Source organism: Rousettus aegyptiacus, unplaced genomic scaffold (assembly GCF_014176215.1).
Source record: "Rousettus aegyptiacus isolate mRouAeg1 unplaced genomic scaffold, mRouAeg1.p scaffold_m13_p_7, whole genome shotgun sequence".
Taxonomy (NCBI): Eukaryota; Metazoa; Chordata; class Mammalia; order Chiroptera; family Pteropodidae; genus Rousettus; species Rousettus aegyptiacus.
In genome coordinates, this window is record NW_023416310.1 from 75,566,189 (window position 1) to 75,586,707 (window position 20,519).

At 42.4% G+C, this 20,519-nt stretch overlaps 1 protein-coding gene across 3 annotated transcripts in view; it reads right to left on the reverse strand.

Annotated features, from left to right (window-relative positions):
- Positions 1 to 20,519, reverse strand: part of RANBP17 (RAN binding protein 17) — a 254,560-nt gene that overhangs the window by 42,901 nt on the left and 191,140 nt on the right. For all 3 annotated transcript variants that reach the window (XM_016145083.2, XM_016145082.2, XM_036225086.1), the window contains 3 exons: positions 16,364 to 16,452; positions 8,872 to 8,979; positions 6,564 to 6,646 (listed from right to left, as the gene is read on the reverse strand). In XM_016145083.2, coding sequence (XP_016000569.2) covers positions 6,564 to 6,646; positions 8,872 to 8,979; positions 16,364 to 16,452 — 280 coding nt within the window. The remainder of the gene's footprint in view (positions 1 to 6,563; positions 6,647 to 8,871; positions 8,980 to 16,363; positions 16,453 to 20,519) is intronic.

Here is a 20,519-nt window from a genome sequence, read left to right on the forward strand (position 1 = left end):
GTCCTCACTGAGTGACGGGTTTTGACGTAGCTGGGGACTTCTCGTGCCTGGTCTTCCAAGACACACGCTCTTCCGATCTTCTCTGACTTGCGCGTTGGCTCCTTCTCACTTTCCTTTCTTGGCTTCTCCTCTTCTCCCTTTTTTTCCAAATATTGGAGCACCCCAGGAATCAAACCTCGGTCTTCATTATTAACATTATGTCCCCACCCCAGTGACTGGTGACCTTATCTAGTTTCACAGCTTCAAGTACCATTGAAGAGGCCATGACTCTCACACTTATTTCTCTATGCAGACGGCTCTTCCAAACCTGAGACTATACATCCAACCCCATATTCAACAACCTCGAGCTCAGCGTGACCAGAATGGAACCTCCGATCCCCTCCCAGCCACCATCTCGCCCTTCCCCGTCTCCGATAACGGTAACTTCACCCTCTAGTTGTTTATGCCAAAATTCCTTGACTGTGTTATTTCTCTCATGCCATATATAACATCCATCGAGAGACTCGATTTGCTTTACCCTCCAAATACATCCAGAATCCAACCTCTTCTCACTAACCCCACTGCTCTCGCCTTGGTCAAAGCCAATGCCACACCGTGTCACTCCTCAGCTGGAAACATTCTGAAGCCCCTGTATTTCACCTGGAGCCAACGTCCTGATGGCGTCTACGGGACGCGGCACCGACGACCCTGCTCTCGCCGAGCCTCTGCCGTTGTTTGCTTGGCTCCGGCCACGCAACTCCCCGCTGCTCCTCAGACGTGCCGGGTGCGCTCAGTCGGGGGCCCCCTCCCCCAGGCGCCGCCTCAGGACTAGCTCCCTCCCGCCTTCGCCCAGCGCAGCGACACGTCTCCCGGCCCGGTACAGAATTCCAGTGTCCCTCATCTTGACTTTTTTTTTTTTTTTAAATACCACTTACCATCTTCTAACCAATTAAATAATTTCTTTTTCCGTTTTGCTCACTGATGTTTCCAGAGTCTGGAGCAGTGGCTGCTGCTCTCAACGTACATTTTGCTGTCAAATGAATGAAGCCCAAAGAGGTGAATGAATGTACGAAGCTGCTCACTGAACCACAGCACGTGACGGTGAAAAATCACGTTTATCAAAAGGCAAATAATTAAATAAAGCATAACATGACCATCAAATGGAATACTTTGTAGCTATTCAAAAAGATATAGTAGATTCATATATAGTAACATGAAACAATGGCCACGATAGAGGTAAGACACAGCGACGTACAGATTACGAAGTACATCACATTAACATTTTTGAAAAAAAAAAATATACGCACATGTACACATAAAAGTATGAAGGGCACACGCTAAACTGTTCATAGCAGTTATCTTCGAGCGACGAGATAATGAAGAACTTTCACTTTCTACTGCGGTTTCGAAGTCCCTACAGTTTACTAATAGATCACGCTCCATTTCCACTTGTCTAATCTTTTCCTCCCTTTGCCTCTGGTATCTTTACCAACGTTTTATATCGACATGATTTGGTAGGTTACTGTCCGCTTGCAATGCCCTTCTCAAGCTTCTGGGCCCGATTCTTCTTATTCATTTAGGAAAGAAATACTGTCGGCCTTCTCTGGGCCCTGAGTTTGAGTGGGACACCTCTTCTCGGCTCCTACAGCACTCTGTACGCGTTTGAAGCATAAAGGCAAGGAAAACGCAGCAGGATCCTTCATTTACTTGTCTGAATCCTCCACTGGACTCAAGCTTCTTAAAGGAAGAATCAGTAAGATTCTTTTTGTGTGTCTTATTTCTCCTCCTAGCTCTTGTAACTTTCACACCATCAGACGCATAGTAAATGCTCAATAAACGTTAGCTGCATAGATGAAAGAATCCACTGAACTCCGAGAGACTGCCCTCACTTATCAAACAGCCTATTTAACATTTTTTGCCTGCCTGCAGGATAGGACGAGTCCAAGGTGTGCGGTGGCAAAGGGGACTCTCCAAGACCAGTGGCTCCCTGGACTCGCTGTGCTATGCACTCCTAAAGGCCATGCTCCTGTACGTTACCGGATCTTGGTGCTGGGATCCTCCAGGCATTCATCATGTCACGGCCTGCACAGGACTTCTGTGAGCTTTACTATATACTTCTTTGTCATTCTATGTCCCCAGCCAAGGTTTTGATAAGATCTAAGGCCATATCTATGGTTCCTAGACAATCTATTTTCCAGAACTGTCATTTACTGGTGGTTATTTTTAGTCTCTAGTTATTTCAAGGCCAATGCATTCTTCTGCTATCTTTTTGTAATTATTTAAGCATAAACATACAATTATAATTCTTCATTCTTACACTTCTAATAATACATGCCAGTAATTTTAGAGGGCGTTTATATAAAATGTGTTTTAAAACAGGCGACCCCTTTTACAAACAAATCTAGTGCAACAATATAGCTGGGTGGATCTGGTGCAAGTGGCAGTGGGCTCCCACTGCTCCCTCTCTGCAAGGCCTCTGGGGCACGTGCATAGATCTCTAGCGCTCTGCAAAACCCAGTGTGAAAACCTCTGGGCTGTCATAGGTCACAGGAAATAACAGTGGCGTGCACGTCACTTCACAAATTCGGTTTATGCATATTATGAAGTCATACCTTAAATGCACCTGGAGCCTATCCTGCTTAAAGGAACCCTGATGTAAATTCTTACGTATAGCGGTTCATCCCAGCTTGTTCTATTCATTTTTAAAGTTCGGATTTTAACGCATCGAGCTTTCTTAAATCAGGTACCTAAGAGGGAATAAAATCAGTTCCATTTCGGCCGGTCTTATGAAAAGCATCCCTCTCTCTCCCTCCTGTGCCCTCCTTAACCAACAGATGTCACTAAAGATACCACTCACTACCCAGGGGCGAGGGGAAGAAGAGATTAGACAAATGGAAACTGAGCATAAAAAACATCCAGTTCTTAAAACTGAGAAGTAGGTTTCCAAAGTAATAACATTTATTACACCGCATGCAACATTTTAACCAAAAATTTAAGAAAGAAATTTCTTTTATTAAGTCGCTCAGGCTGAACGGATCAGAGCACTAAGTTTTGAAATACGTGTTCTTGAAGCAATTTAAAACTCATTAGAAATAATAGGCTTGGGCTAGTAGAAAATGTGGTAAAATTTAATCCTCATCCAAATGTTACCTGGGCTGTACAAACAGGAAATTGTTTTGTGCTACTGTGGCCAACCTCGCTGCTGACCCGAAGCCGTAACGGCCAGAGCAGCTGAGAGCTGAAGCAAAATTAAAAACTTACATCAAAGTATATCATGACAGAATGCAGATAAATAAAACGGCATATCGGAAGTATTATTTTTTCTGCCAGTCTCGCTGAGCAGGGGGGTGGAGGTGCGCCACAGACACATGACCGACCAGGTGCGTCCGGCAGTGGGGCTTGCCCCTCCGCACCGCCCCATCGCCGACGACCCAGATGCCGCCCAGGGGGGGCGAGGACGCCCAGGAAGACACCCAGGGAGGACGGGGACGGACGGGATCGCAGAACGTCCCGGCCTCTTTCCTGCACGGGCTTCCCTTTCCTTCGCCTTGGCTTACCGAAGAAATGAGGCTGACCCTTCTGTATTCTCCCAGTCACTCTCTCCCTCATCTTCCAGACTCCTGGACGGCACCCCACGATCGACCTCCAGTGAGCCACTAGAATCTCCGGAATCTACCTTCAGCGCTACGGAAGGTAAAGACAGACAGACAGACGACGTCGGCTTGGCTCACGGCGGCCAGTGCGGGCATCCGCGAAGGCTGAGAAACAGTTTTCTATCACTGTCCGCAAAGCACATGTGTCAAAGGCACCGGGGACGAAGTCGAAGGCCATTTTCCCATTGAACCTTTGATCTCCCTTCAGTTTTGGGACAGCAGTCACCGCACTTCCAAAAAGGACGGTGCTTCGGCACACATCCAAGGTTCGACCTTCCTTTGGCAGTGCCACGCGGCAGGAGGAATGTGGAGGCTGGTGTCTGCAGTCATACGGGCCGTGAATGAAATTCCAGTTCGACCACCTGTAGCTATGCAATGTCTGGCAAATCTCTTTCCCTCCACCAGCCTCAGTTTCTTCTCAGCAATAATCACAGGCGCTAACTGGTCCAAGGGCTTTTCATGCGCATTTTAATTGAATCCTGGTAACCACCTGGGTTGAATGTTCCATTGGGCTCCTTTCTCTCCCCTCTTCCCTTACATGGTCATCTTCCTCGCCGTCTGTCAGACAACCCGACAGAAGACAAGGAACTTCTGAAGCCCGTATTTTTGGCACCGTCCTCAGACTCCCTTCGGCGCCGCTTGCTGCACGCACATTCTGTCCTCGAGACCCAGTAACAACAAGGAACAAGCCCCACAGGGAAACTCACACTGGGTCAAAGAAACTGGATCCGGAAAGAGGCGAACGAAAGATGCAGTTATGACTGGTAGCAGGAAGCTACGACTCGTAGAGTTAAAGCTCTACTGACTACTGAGAAATTCTTACGCATGCATTGTCTCATAACGGAAAGGAGTGAAAAAGAGTATTTGCTTTTAAAAAGCGAGGAGCTGGGAACTCGGCATTTGTTACAGGCGGAAGGCAGCAGAGCGGCGTGGTCCATCCCCGAGCAAAAACGTGGCGCGTTTAGTGAAGTCCTGTCCTAGGACAGCGGGCTCTGAGGGCCAGGGGACAGCTCTGCACCGAGGAGAGGCATGTTTGCTGAGTCCTGCTGCCATGAGCTGGCCGGTGCCAAGTGCTTCATCCAGACCGGCTCGGCCGACCACCTCTAATCCTCACCAGACAGGGAGGGAGGTCGGTAGGTACTACGATTCGCTATAGTTGGACCTCCACATCCGTGGGTTTTGCACTTGTGTATTTGACCAACCGTGGATCTACAAAAAAATTCCAGAAAGTTCCAAAGAGCAAAACCGGAATTTGTCACGTGCCGAGCACCATGCTGCATCCACGCGAATGAAGCCTGTGTGCTGTAGCATAGGCGAGTACAGGTCCATGCGAACCCTATGCCATCTCACACAAGGGACTTGAGCATCTGGGGACTGTGGTATCCATGGGGGCCTTGGAACCAATCCTCTACAGACACCGAGGGACAACCGTATTCTTAATTTTACTTATGAGACACATCTAAGGACAAAGGGGGGTAGTGTCTTCCCTGCAGGTTGTGGAATCCATAGGAGTTGGTGGTACTAGGACTGGTACTCAGGTCTTTTCATCTCCCAAAAGTACGCTTCTTCTAAGGTGCCATGCCTTTAGAAAAAGGCTCAGACATATATCTTTGTAGAATAGGACACTAAAAGGATTAGTATACATCAGAAATATGGCAAACTGTACTGAGAATATTTAAAAAGGGTCCATTTTTACCTTCAGGAGGCAAAGCATTTCTACTTTACGTGGTTCTAATGTGTCCATTTTCAACAGATGCAAAAGTTGTGGCAATGTAGTTAGTTGCTGATACAGATGAAAATAAGAGAGGGCAAGTTTACCGTCTTGAATTAGGCGATTTCTGTAGTTTCCATACGCTTACCATCTCAAACTAAAAATCAAATGTACGATTAAAACTAAGCATTTTCGACAGAGGCCTACCTATAATGCACACAGATCAGAGGCCCAGAATGTGTTCTGAATTGAAGTACAAACAATTTAAAGCTGTTTTTCTGCTTTTTTAAAAAGCAGGCTTTTACTTTTTAAAAAGTAATCCGCTTTTAATGGTTGTTCGTGCGCGCGCGCGCACACACACACACACACGCCAAATAAAGGAGCTTTACGAAATTTTGTAAAATCTGTTTATAGGTACTCAAAAAGAAATGTGAGAATCACAGGCCGTTTTTGGGACCGAGTGTGTCTGGAGCTGGCTACTGGTTTGGGAAAGTAAGAGCAGGCAGGCCAAAAGGAAGGGGCACGAGGCAACGTCTCTCAAGGGCCCAGCTCGCGGCCGGTGCCCCGTGCACGGCAGAGTGGAGGAATGAGGACCCCCAGCCATGCTGTCCCCACTCCCTGGCTACAGGAAGGCCGCAGAGATGAGAATTCCTTTGATGAAGCTGCCGGAACTATAAGTATTAGGGTTTATGGTAGTTCTAAGGCCCGATCCTAACCACTAACCACATTTTTTGACTATAACTGAATAGGACCGTCTTTACTGTTGCACCCTGATTCCAGGGGTGTCATGCCCCAAAGTCCCTATATTATAGTAGTTACTGCTCTTCACTAGGATATTTTCCCCAAATTCAGTACTGGTGACATACTGGTCTCAGCATTCCTCAGTCCAAAGATAGCCAACTCCCTGATGTAACTTTTAGCAATTTTGAGTACGCCATAACTTTTCAATATTCTTCCCAGTGTATTCCCTTTGCATACTGACACTGCAATTTTATCCAAAAGAAATTCATCAGGTTGGTCAGGAGTGATTTGTAGCGAAAGGCAAGCTGCTTACTTCTCCTCATGCCAGTGTGATTGCTACCTGGCTTTTTGTGCTCCTGTTACCCACTTCGCAAATGCATCTAGAGATGAAGTCCAAAATAACCAAATAACTAACATCTTTCTTTCTTCCAAAGAGATAAAGTTATATTGCAGAGACAAATATGGAAAAAGATACTCACCATAAGTGCAAATCATTTTACTAGCTTCTCTGAAGAGAAGAATTCCATTAGGAGATGATGCATCGAAATTCAAACGCTGGGATCTAAGAAACGTAGCAAAAAATTAGACTATATGTGCAGATAAAGAAACCAAATATAGGTTTAAATGCTTAGCGTTTTCTTTTATTGGAAGTAGCAGCAGTACAATTATCACTTTTAAAAAGCGTCATTCCGTTAAATAAATGTTGATAAAATATGTATGCTGATGTTCTCATTACACATACTAGGATGATTAAGAAAAGTCATTTTCATTCATTTGCCGATTCAATGATTTCAGTTTTCACATGTCAAAACAATATCCTGACATTCTATATCACAGACATCTTGCCCTTCTCCTTTCATGCAAAGTGGCTGATAAGAATTGAAAAAAAAAAACAGGTGCGTATGTGTAAGTTTATATAGCTACTATGATAGAGGTTTACATCTGAGAGCTCCTGCAGTGACCAACGCACACTTTAAAAACAAATTCTGAAGTGAAATCTAGGTACCTTTAATACTGCACATATGCATAATGAATCACCTGATACTTTAGGAAGATTTCGAACATGAAATTACATATAGACTAGAGTCTCTATTGCACACAGCTCAAGTAAAGACAAACAAATCCCAGAAGTTCTAAACGAGAATAGTTCTACTGCCCTGGTTCCTGACAGGTGGCGGAACAGTATGAACAGAGCAAAGGACCGACATGCCAAACTGATACACTATCTGCTTTTTCCACATCGCTTTGCCTGCAATGGGCTCTAATATGCCACTGTGCTTTCAAGAAAGAATGATACAGTTCTAAAAGGATTCGCAAAAAAAAAAAAAAAAAAAAAAAAAAAATATATATATATATATATATATAAAACCAGGTCAAAGAAATATCAAAGAGCAAAGGCATTTGCTGAAGTCTTGTTTTCCAGGAACAGAAAATTATTGCTTCTCCCTGATTTTTCAAAGTGCATTAGAATTAAGTGCCATTGTAACTTGTTAGAAATATTGTGAACATTTGATTTTTGGTATATAATTCTTGATTAAAAAAAGAAATGTATATACATAATTCACATTAGATTCTAGAGAAATATGACAAGATATTTTCTGCGATTACAGATTTTCACTAGGTTATTAGGATAACTGTGCTAGATATAAATGATCTACCTATGTCAGATATAAAATATGACATACAGTGCAATGATGTTTTTCCTTTAGTATTGAACATTATGGTAATATTATATAATATCAACTACCTGGCTGAAAAAATTATAATTGAATAAAAACTCAATTTCTAACATGAAATTTCTAATATGTCACCTTTCCTTTAGTATTTAAGTCATCTATGAGAATGGTTTTAAAAAAACCTAACAGCTTTCGAAAGAATAATACTCACATTTATTTATTTGCCAGGTCTTTTTCCACCTCTTGTTTTAAAAATTTTAAATTATTGCTGTGAAAAACTCGGCCCCAGAGATAAAATTAGAGCTGCAATCCATACTCCTTCTCTGTCTGCGCATCTCCCTTCCAGAATGTGGTTTACCAAGAGGCACTGATGAAACAGGATGGCTAAGTGACAGGTAATCTGGCACTAAGCCATGTTCACAATGACACATTTTAAAGAGGTAAACCAATTAGCTTATTGCAGTTTTTTTCTTTTAGCTACATCTTCGTTAATATTTGTATGCAGTCTTTGAATCGCTGCTGGTCTATGCAGATTATAAAGTCAACTAGGCAATTTCTGAGAAGTGCTGTAGTTGCTACTTAAATGAAAATTGTGAGTGCAGGAACCATCCGCATACACGTGTCTTGGCATAGAAGGAGAACTTAGAAGCCAAAGCAAGGACAATCCCCAGGGCTCCTGAGACAAACTCTGTCCCGAATCGCTTCGTGACTCAGTTCTCTTTTCCGTAAAATAAAACGTCTCAACTCAGAGACCTCTAAACTTCTTTTTTGCTTTAAAACTCCACAGAATTGCGGTTAAGCAGTGAGACAGTTAAAATAGTTGCCTTTCCTCCATTTCGTGTCTTTGATTATTTTTAATAATGGTGGCTGTAGTCTGCCACTTTTGTACAGTTCCCATAATTCTCATATATATACCTAAGTATACTATAGTCCTTCTTTGTAAAGAACTCAGCCTACATTTCTAATTCTATTGCTTTCACTGATCACCATGTTTTAATCCCGGGTCCTCGCTAAGCCTTGAACATACACACACAAGGCCAGCGAATTCTGATCTCTGGAGTCGGCTGCCAAATAGCAGACTGTTTACTCACTCTGCCCTCATGCCTCTTACCTGTTCTGCATCAGTTCCGCCATAAGCTTTAAGATGGGAGTTGTACACGCTGGCTCTCCATACCACCGCTCCACAGCCCTCTGAAGAATGGGGAGATAAGCTGGGTACCTTTTATAGATCCTGTTAAAGAATTTAAGGGTCAAAAGAAATAGTTTCCTGACGATTAGGGTCACTTAAAAGAAGAAAAAAAAAGGAATCCACATTTGTTCTATGTTTTGTATATAATGGCGATCTTATAAACTGCTCGCCCTAACCTGAACAGCTCTACCTTTTTGGGAAGGCAAATGAGTTGCTCTCATTTGTAACAAGGCCCATATATTATGTTGCTTTATGCTTGGCATACTCCATAAATAAAAGATACACTGTTGAAGTATCATATAAGGAACACATTTAAATAGTTATGCTTAATATTGTAGAAAAGGAAAATAAATTTAGTTAATGAGGATAAAAACATTTGAATTATTATCAGAGTTTCTTGGGTATCAGGTTATGTAAGGAATAATGTTGCTCATTATGAAATTTTAAAAATACATAAAAGAAGAAAATAGTGATAATAAACCCCATGTATCTATTTCCCAGCTTAGAAATTACCTACATTCTGGTTTTTTTTTTTTTTTTTTTTAAGTTGTTGATTTGCTCTGCTTGGTCCCACTGTGGGAACACGGGGGACATTAATGTGAGGACAAACTGGGTAATTTTTTAATCTATTCAGAGTCAGCGTCACTAAGAGGTATTCCCAGGTACATACATCCAAGGAAGACTTCGCAAACGTGCTCATCAGTACTAAGGAGCGTATGCCTCTGAGAAGCCAATGGCCGAGGCCATAAGAACCTGGAAAACTGACTCGGTTCGACCAGCTCTTTGACCCGTTAGTAACTGGTCTCCTCCCTGCCAAACAGACCCACAAATACAAAACAGAGGCCTGAAACTGCAGCAGAACAAAACGGAACAAAACAAAAACACGACTCTCACTATGCCACCGCCTTCATTTCCTTTTCGTTTTCCTAGTCTCTAAGCCTCTCTGTTTCCAGTGTTTTCCAAAGTACTTGTCTTTTTGCTTCAGATGAAAAGTGCTGAACTGAATCATTTAAGAGCGTTTCTTTTCTGTGGGTCGGTCGAACTCTCGTGGCAGAAAAGGTCACAATTTTCTTCCCTGCTCTTAGAATAAATTTCAAATTCCTTAGCACAGCCTACCAGGCCCTTTAAGGTCTGGCCCCTGCCTACCTCCGGCCACATCTTAGCTCTCCCGCCCTGCCTATGGTTCGGCCATTCTCAATTCCCCACAAAGCCCCTGATGCCGACTCGGCTCCATTCCTCTGTCTGGGAGCTCCCCGCCCCCCAGCACGTTGAGACTTTCCCTATTTTGTCGAAAGTCGTCAATCTCTTCTTCACCTACATTCAAAGAGCACTCTGACCATAACGAACAGTATTAGGGTTGGTTGCTCAGTTATCCGTCTGCTCCACGACATAGCGCATTTCTGAAGGGCAAAGACCTGTGCTTCCCTACCACGTCCCTATGAATTCCTGTTTGTCCCTCAGATTTCGATGCAGATGTTGGTTATTCCGAGAAGCCTCCCCGACAGCCCCTCCCACGCCGGAGACAGGTCAGGAGTGCCTCCTGCGCAGGGCGGTGAACCCTCTGCTAGTGCTATCTTGGCACTTTATCTCTCCTACCGTATTATATGCTTTTTGGGGGCAGGACCTAGGCACTCACTGTATGCACAAACCGGGCACAGAGTGGATTTCGATAAATAACTGTTGCTGTAAACTTGCCAGCCTGAAAGAGGTGCAGCGTTATCTGGGTGAAGGTACCTGTTTAATTCTTTTAAACCGTGCATTTCACGTTCACGCTTGGGGAAATAATTCACATTACATTCAACGAAAATAAGCCCTCTAATACCTTAAGAGTGACATGTTCCTTAAAAGAACCAAAAGCAATCCTTTTCTCTCTTGAGACATACCACGTTAGACTGTACTTGTTAATATTAAAACAATTTACTTAACAAGTATTTATTGAAGGCCTATTCTTTAACTGTCTAGTCACTGTTTTAGACTCTCTGGAGATACCAGTGAACCAAACAAAAAATCCATGCCCTTGTAGACTTTATATTCTAATAAGAAAAGACGGAAAATAAATAAGATAGATACAATATGTTAGAAAGTACTAGAGAGCAAATAGAGCAGAGATGGGAGGTAAGGAGTGAGTGTGTATGTGCGAGGTTTCAGTTGAATGAAAATGAAACAAATAAAATCAAGGAACTCGATTATTAACTCTATTTTGGCTGTTGTCAGATAACTTACTGTTTATTTTCCTATGGACTAGGAAATCGGTTATTTTTGATAGATGGCAGCTACTACGTGCTAAGCTCTGTGCTAGGGGCCAAGGGTCCAGAGGCAACTGCGACATGGCCTTTATTCCTGGGGAATTCACGCTTGCGTCTGGGTGGACACGTGATTGGGATGCTCTGAGTAACAAAATCCTGAAGCAGTGGCAGAGGGCCCAGGTAAGACACTACTCCGCTAAGAGATTTCACGAGCACGAACTCAATGAGCATTAGTGGGAATGCCTCTGGAAGGCTCGTCAGAAAACCGAGAAGACCCAAATCTCGGAATCTAAGACTATCGGCAGCACACAAAGCCCTTTCCCAAGGCGCTGTAAAGGCCCTGGGAGCATCGCGTTTTTCAGAGCCCGCTGCATCCACCGTGGGATGAGGCCGGGGGATATTGAGGGGATGCCCCTTTCCTGTGTGCAATGACGGTGGTGCCAGTTCTAATATGCTTCTGACAGAGGTGACTGCCACCGAGAAAATGAGTGATATTGGAAAGCAGAGACGAGGTCTACCAAGCAGGGAGGTTAAAAGGGCTTCGGAGTGAGGTTCAGATTACAGGCTGAGCCTCGGAACCCGCTTCAGGAGTTTAATTTTCCACTGGCGTGTGAGGGTTGCTTACATTCGGGCAGGAGGACGACACTGGGCGCCCTTAGGTAGGAGGGGCACGGATAGAACTGCTCTCACCTAGGTCTCCTCAATGAATTCCCAAGGCCCACACCGGATAAATGAAAAATCACAAGCATTAGGATACAATATTACCTTATAAGATGTCAAATATGAAAACAATGAAAAGCAAGACGTTTGCTTCTTGGCAACAGCCAGCTAGCCACCTACCCATCCATCCATCCATCCATCCATCCATCCATCCATCCATCCATCCACCCCTTCACCTCCTCATCCATCATCCATCCATCATCCACCCATCCAGTAGTTAACAGTTCTTACTACGAGCCGGGCCCCTCCCCTCCCTTGAACAAGAAATAAGTAAAAACATAATTCTTTCCTTCTGGGATGTCACAGTGGAGAAAGAGAGAAGGCAACGAGGGTTTTCGTTAAAACTGTGAGGAGATCAGGGTGTGAGGATGTGGGTCCAGAACAGAGAGAGCCAGCCCGGAGCTTGTTTTAAAGCTCCCCATGAGCGTGAGACGTCGGCACCTGCGTGCACCTGCGTGCGTGAAGGCAAACGCCGCTGGCAGCCTCTCCTTCCGGCCGCGCAGATCCCTGTCTGTCCACTGTTAACGCCTAGCCCAGCTTTCACTTCCCTGGGAAGCCTCCTCTTTTTGCCCCAAACACCGATCTCTTTCTCTCACGTGTTCGCACGGCCCTTTGCATACGTCTTTGTTAATGACACACTGATTGTTTATTAGTTATTTGTCATATCCACGTGTGAGCTTCTAAAGAACAACGTGTTTTATTCGTTCTTAAGAAAAGCGATCCTTTTATTGATTTCTCGTGCCTGGCACAGAGCACTCAAAAAATGCTTGCTGAATAGTGATTTTTCAAGTTTACCTTCTTCCCTATTTTGGTTCGTCCAGCATATTGATGATTACTTTTTTCTTGAAATGTAATTCTGATTTTGGTAGTCAATTAAAACAATCGATTGCTTTACACTACCTATGGAAAAAGGCTCTAAATTTCTTAGCCTGATATTCAAGGGTCTCAGACAATCTGCATTTCCAACCATGAAATAAATGATATCTATAAAAAACATCTTCTCCACGACTCCCCTCTCTAAACCTGTGCCTAGGCCGACTGAAAAGTGCTTACTTTGTAGTTCCAATAGTTCGACCACACTTCTTTGATAAGAGCCCAGGAAATACCTTCACCTTTATAGAGCCGTTCCTGATTCCCCAGCTAACGGCATCTCTCCATTTGTATTTTTGTTATAGCACTTACCACCTTCTGTGTCTTATTATAGTCATTAATGTAGGTGTCGACATGACTCTACCAAACTATAAACTATAAGCTTATTTTGGGGGCAGGATCTGATGATTCAAAGTAATCTACACCCCTCATGAAATCTAACACAGTCCCTGCAAAATCTGCTGAATAAGCGAGTAAATAGGACCCTTTTGTCTCATTCTGTATTTTAGGGAAAGGAACTAAGATCACAGTGGTAGAGAATTTACTTTGTGCCAGGCACTGTACGAGGCTCTTTATATATATGTCAGTTCATTCCTTACGACAGACCTGAGAGACAGGTAGTATTGGCCTATCAGGGTCTTGGCTTGTCTTTGTACAATTTTTTTATGCAAATTAACACACAGAACTGATAGCCTGATTAAAAAACAGTGAACTCAAAGATCAGACTACAACCATTAAAAGACTATGAAGAAATAGCATCATACACAGTCCTTAATTTTTTTTTTTTCCAATTTCCATCCGGATTTTTGATATTTCAGTCTAAGTATAATCTGGGAAAAGTTTAAACAAGGTGACTTCACACACTGAGGGGTAAGTTGCTTTCATACTGTTGCATTCTCACTGTAGGAGCAAAGAAGCGTATCGGTGAGTGTTCGATTCTCTGGTAGTGAAACACTTTATCAGCATGGTTGCTGTGTTGTTTCAGGCAGTTTAGTTTTGGAGGGACAGAGTGATGAACAATGAAGTTCGTGGAGCAGTTAATGCAGTCAGTATTTATAGAAATGTTTTTGAATTAAATAGCGAACCACTAAAATAGCATTTTATCAAATAATCACCATAAATACAATATGTTTTGACTTTAAGATGACATGTGCTCTTATAGAACGTTTCTTCTGCATGCTAAGGACTGCATCGCAAATTAAAGGACACACATCGACGTGGATAAAAGGCAAATAAACTTTCCCCAGCCGTGATGCAGGAATCGCCACTGACGGTTTGACATATCAATATTTCAGGAAGAATAAATGACTTTCATATGCGTGTTTTTTTAATCATACACTTATTCATTTCTACATCACTGGAACACTCGGCAGAGAACCTGTACTTTATCACCTGAAACTGCTCAAAGTATTTCAAAATATTTTAATAAAGCTTTTTGAATGATCAAATAATGTAACTTTTAAACAAATCCTACTATTATTCTAAATATTTGCTCTTCATCCCTGGCCCAAAGGAAAACTATAAATCTTGTCTCAACTGAATGAACACCATTTATCATATTCATTTTGTTGTCAATACAATTATGAAAAGCCTTTGGCCTTTTCCCAAGGAAGCTGATTTGCTACTGAAACTCGATTATTATAAGCGAGGCCCGTCCCGAGCCACCCGCCTGGCAGCCGAGCGCAGCTTCCCGCGTCCCCGCTGACACTTCGGCCCCCATCCCTGACCCTAATCCCGTCGGCATCTATGGTCAAAGGGAGACAATGGTTTCTAGTTCAAAACAAAACATTAAATCTCAAGGTTTTCTGTCTGCCGTTTTCTGCCACCTGCTGGACAAAGGTTTCACTTTAGCTAGGTGCCAAAAAGAAAGAGCCAAGTCAGGAAATGGAAAAACAGCCTTAATTAAGAACTTAAATTGTAGTGTGTTCTATAAATTTTTGGCAGGATCACGTATGGAAGATATTTCTGTTCTTTGACACCGAGGGCGAAGGCTCTGACCTTGACTCTTGGTTGAGATTGTTGAGGAGGAAAACGTGAAACGTTAATTGCTGGGCATCCTAGGGCTGCGGCTTGCTTTCTCTTTTTCAAGGTCACCATTTAAAGTACAAAAACAAAGATGTTATGATTTCTCAAATACATCAAAGTTTTACTTTGTGAGCTTCTATTTGTGTTTAGAGAAATAAAAGGGTCATACGTAATTCCAGTTTCTCAATCATAGCTTAAAGAATTGTATGACTTCCCATGTTAAAATCTACAATCTCTGTACATGCATCTAGTATCCCGATATAAAGGCATACGTGATTCCCCATGACATTATCTCTAACCTTTCTATGGGCACGTAAATCTGATGAAGTAGGTTTTAATAGTAAAATGTAAGTCAGTATTCAAATTAATGTTAAAATTTTTAAAAATGTGTACTTCTCCCCAAAACATGCCCAGAACCCTCGCTAGTTACGTTTTTGCCTGTTAACTGCGCCATCAGTAGTTGAAGATTGCCTTAAGGAAGTTTCTTTCGCAATTTACGAGGGAAGTCTGGATAAGAAGGACTTGAAAGGAGCCACCGAGTCACAGCGTAACTTAAAAAATAGAACAGCTTTAAGGCTACAGAATTTTTCTCATGTGCTCTGATGGCTTCATGCATAAAAGCATGAAAAACTTGATATTACACTTACATGACTTGCATAAACGGTCACTTCCTGTTAGGATCAAAGAGGATCCATACAATAATAAAACAACATCACTAAAACAGTATCGACCTTTTATGACTCCTGAACACGTTTCAGATGTTACACAAACTGCGCTGCCTATTTCAATGGTCACAACGAGCCGTAATGCTGGATGTCTCCTTTTTCAGATGAGGAAACTGAGGCTCAGAGAGGTGAAATCACTTGCCAAGGTTTGCACAGTAAACGAACGGCTGGGGTTTCAAGCCTGGTCTGCCTGACACCAAAGTCCACATTCTTTTCCCTCTTCTACGATGGCACATTTCTGAGCGGGGGGGAGGGGGGGGTGTTTGTCTCGGCGTTTGTTTATGTTGCTGTACTAAGCCTTGGCAAAGGTGAACACATATACCGAATAAAAAATTCCGACCACTCACTTCCCCCTTTCCAGGGCCACTAGTATTTTCGTGATGATGAAAAACTGTAGCATGACGAATTAAGACTTAAAGAGATAAGGTGACCTTCTCCAGCCCTGCTAATTGAGATGAAGGCGAAATCTGAATCTCCTCGAAAATGCCACATGGTAGGATTCACGGGTCCTGAGTTAAAGATGTTAGCCCTATTCCTCCCCTGTTCCCCACCCACCCCCAGCTCCAACATAAACGATCGTGTGGGGCTGTGATCATTAACTTGTCAATATTTAATGACACCAAAAAAGTGACCTCTCTGAGCTAGTCTCCAAACGCTGTGCCCAGTTATCTGCTCTGCTGCCACTGTGCTGTAATTTTTAGCTGATTACACATTAGTTCATTTAGCTTTGTTTCCTCTTCCCTACTGTGCCATACTATTAAACGAAAGCGAGGGGCCTGGCATCCCTCTGTGCACAGAGCTGGTATTGTCACAGTGTAATAAGGATACATCCAGTCGAACAGCATGGTGTAGCTGGTCTTTGTGTTCAGCGCAAAGGCAATCCCTCGAAGATCTCTCGCCAGCCCGATCAACATACGCTGTCAGTGGGAAAGAGACACAGTAATTGATTTTCACGTTAGCGCAGAGCAGATGGAGTAATAATCAGGCAATAATGACCACATATCTGATTTTGATTCATTAGCTAAAATGTCTCGCTCAGATCCCTTTCTATAGAAAACCATAGACTCTTTAAACAAACAGACCATCAAACCTGCTGACCAACTCCACTTTGATTCTTAAAAATTGAGCTAAGTTGTAATTCTAGTAGCACAGGGGGGCATTGAGATTAATATATTTTGTTTCTGAATAATGCCAAATTAGAAAAATACAAAAGAGGATTGATAATTCCACAAAACAGAAATGCACAGGGCCCAGAGGTCTAGGCATTATTAAATAGCAAACCTTAACCACGTTGGCTCGCATGAAATCAGCCCCACCGTGCAATTCGGAGCCCATCCTGGAAGCACACTGGCATTTCAAGATCCCAAAGGAATATCTTTAGTGACCGAGGACAAAATAAAACTGGCCGGGCAACCTATTAGTAAAGTGACATACCCAGAAACACACTCTCCTTCCCCGAGAAAGAAAAAGATGTAAAGAAAATAGTTCTACATTCAATGCTGGAAGACTTGATTTTGAATCCAGCTGTACTTCTTAGCTGTAAGTCTTAAAGGTAGTTTATTAGTCTCAGTTTCCCATCTATAAAAGGGGCTAATAGCACCTCTTTCAGAGGCATCATTAGAAATAAATTTAATAAACTTAGGTAAAATTGTCTAACAAGGGCCTGGTATATACTAAGTGCTCCATAAATATTTAGTTTGAGAGATTAGTTTGAGAGAGAGAGAGAGAGAGAGAGAGAGAGAGAGAGAGAGAGAGAGAGAGAGAGAGAGAGAGAGAGAACTTGACTCTAAAATAAAAGAGATCTGACTTGTACTGCGGATGCTTAATTAAGCTGTCCTTAGGCTGATGCCTAGGAAGAGAAAACGAAAACCCATGAACAGATGCCAGGACGTCGGAACAAAGAGCACAAATAAACCTAACTGCAAAGCGAGGGGGTGGACCACTGAGATGTGCAACTGTGACTTCTGAAGATACCGTGTCAGTGGAAACGTGTGCCAGAAAACGGTCTCCGAACTTCTCATTGGACCAGATTTCCGCCCCCTTCACGTTTTAGTGAAAAATGAAAACCTCTTTAGGAAGGCGTTTAAATCACCACTAAGGACCTGGAAGTGAGTCATGACCCTCGCCTTACTGGCCGAACATTTCGAAGTATTAAATAGTTAACCTGTCAGAGGCGTCTGTAAATTTCCGATCTTCCTGCCACTGCACCTGACAGGTGACTCATATTATCACTGGAAGTTGTTTAGAAGGATATTCGGTTTCTATACTGTCTAACAGTTTATAGGGTGATGGTCATCTCAATTTCTGCATCTGTAAACCCGAATACCTGTTCCTGCTTCTTTATACATCTTATTCTTTTCCTTCTCGTAATCTCACCAGTCCTTGTTTTTCTGTAATCGACTAGTCTCCTGTATAGTTCTCTCATGTGACTTATTTTTTTTTTTTAAATAAAAAACTGTTTTGCCTTTTATGTAACTTATTTTCACTCCCTGGAACCTGCCCCCTTTTGCGGCTTCCCATGTTTCTCACGGCCTCTAGAAAAAAAAATAGATCTTCTAAGAAGCCATCTTTGAGTAATTCTGCTCTTGAGCATTTAGCTCTGCAGTCTTTCTATTAAAGTGACCTTTTTGGTCTATTTTTATTATGTACACTTACGGGCTACTCTTCAAAAAAATCTTAAATTTCCATATATATGAAAATTATATATACATAGATGCGTATACACACACACACACATATATATTACCCACTATTTGACTCTACATTAATCAATAAGGACCATGAGTTTCACTTCCTTTATGTCTACTGCAAAGGGCTCTCAAAACATTTTAGACTATCCTCATTATACAAAAAGATTCAAGTTGATTTTATTACAAGTTTTTCTTCCTTCAAAGATAACAGACGTGCTCTAATTGACTGAAAATATATCAATGTTTAATTTTAGAGAATGCTACTGTAGAGAGGAGAAAGCACATAACAACATAATAACTAAGTGTATGTTTTCAAAAGATTTGACGTGAGCAGGAAAATGCAGCGTGAACGTTAAGAAACAGATTTCTTATGCTCAAGCAGTATCTTTTGTCTCAGAGCGGCAAGAGTATCTGTGTAATAATCCACACAGATACTCAAACAGCACTGAATACTTTCCTGAGAGCCAAAACATACCCAGTTTTGGCACGACACAGGAAACTTCGCCAGGAGCTCAACCTGGCTACGGAACAATCTCAGAGAGCGAGAGGTGATCCGGTGATCCGGTTGAAGTTTTGGGGAGGAGGAGCCACGATTCACCATCTCACTTAAAAGAGTACGAAGGGGTTTCTCCGAACAGCGGCCTTTCTCCTACGGTTGGTCAGCACTTGATGGACCGGAAAGTGAGCAGCTCCCATATTTTTAGTGAGGTTGTTTTGGGGAGGCGGGCGGGTCTGGGTGTCTGGTCCTGGGGATTCCTCTTCGGAGGGCTCGAGGAGAATCTGCTCAGTGCTTCAGTGTGCGGAGTGGTGAACAGTTGTCTGTGTGCCAAGTGTGAGACGGATGGTCTGGGAAGCAGCTGAACTGCGGCTCCTTCCACCCCGACCCCCAAAATAGGGTTTCTAATGGAAAGTCTGACAGACCCTTTACTGTAGTGGCACTACTGGGGGCAGCTATAATATTACCCTCATAATTCTACTATATAATAACAACAAAGAAAAAGAAGGTGAAGGGTCATTGTGCTTTGTCTTTAGAATTAAGATGGCTGTCTTCATCCTTACAGCATACTCTTAATTCTGGAGACACATCTTAATAACCTCTAAATAGTTCCAACAAAAGAGCCGTGTCAGAGGAATGAGCAGGCCCCAAGGTGTTTCAACTGGAGTGTTTTCATCTGCCTTTATTGCTCTATCCCTCTCCAGAATTAAGGCAATAACCTGTGATAAATTATTCAGGAACTGCTACAGGGATCAAAGCAAAATCATTCTGGTAAAGTGCTGTTTGCAACATTTGGCACTTAGTGCGAAAACTTTTAATGTGCGCATGCTGAAAATCAAGGATTTTAAATAATTTAACATTGTGGCGTTTATACGGAGGGACTAAAGATAGCAGGTTCCTATTTAACTGCTCCTCGTCCTCTGCTAAGTTTCATTCATTTTCCTTAAAACCGATGACGTCATGGCCAAATCAAAAATGATGCATGAGTCAGGGGAGTATTTTGGACTACGGTTTACTATGGATACAATAATACGAGGGGAAAAACATATATTTTGAACTAACGCTTTAGAGTCAGGATTTGTCATAGCGTTTTCTTTCTTTCTTTTCCTTTACTTTGAAGAGAAAAACCCAAGACAAAAATTCAGGGTTCTCTTCAATTTTGTTAGGACTAAGTAAGAAAACAAACCGATAAATTTAAGAGTTTTGCAGCATCTCCTCCCCCCTCACGACCGTATCTCAATTTGGCAACACAGTCCTTAACGTTTATGCTCATCCTAAAATCCGCATTTGAAAAATATCTATAAATAGGGAGTTAGAAAATCCTGGTAAGGGTTGCAAATTAAATGAATATAGCAGTCCTGAGGCATTTTCATAGAGATATTTTAACGGCATCACCTCCTGTGGATTGGAATACTAAATACTTTATTGAAGAACAAAACAGAACTGTTTTTATCTCTAGTACTTGCGAAATGAAGTACCTGAAAGCACTTTTGCATGTATTATTTATTCATCGTGATAGAAAAATAGCCTTAACCTAATAAATTACATTTAAAAGCATTTAGTGCAAAAGTTTTGTTTATGATAGAGCAACAGATTTAGTTCTTTACGGGTAGCTTAAAGCACCAAGTTTTCTTTATACAAATTAGACAGATGGTGCTTACAGTAGAATTTACTAAAGGTCTGTCACAACAAATGCAGCCAAGCTGCATATTTAATCACTGCAGAATCTTGTCTACCTGCAGCTGCCAACTGCTAATCCAATTTCCCTGATAAATGTGGCAAGAGACACGATCAGCAA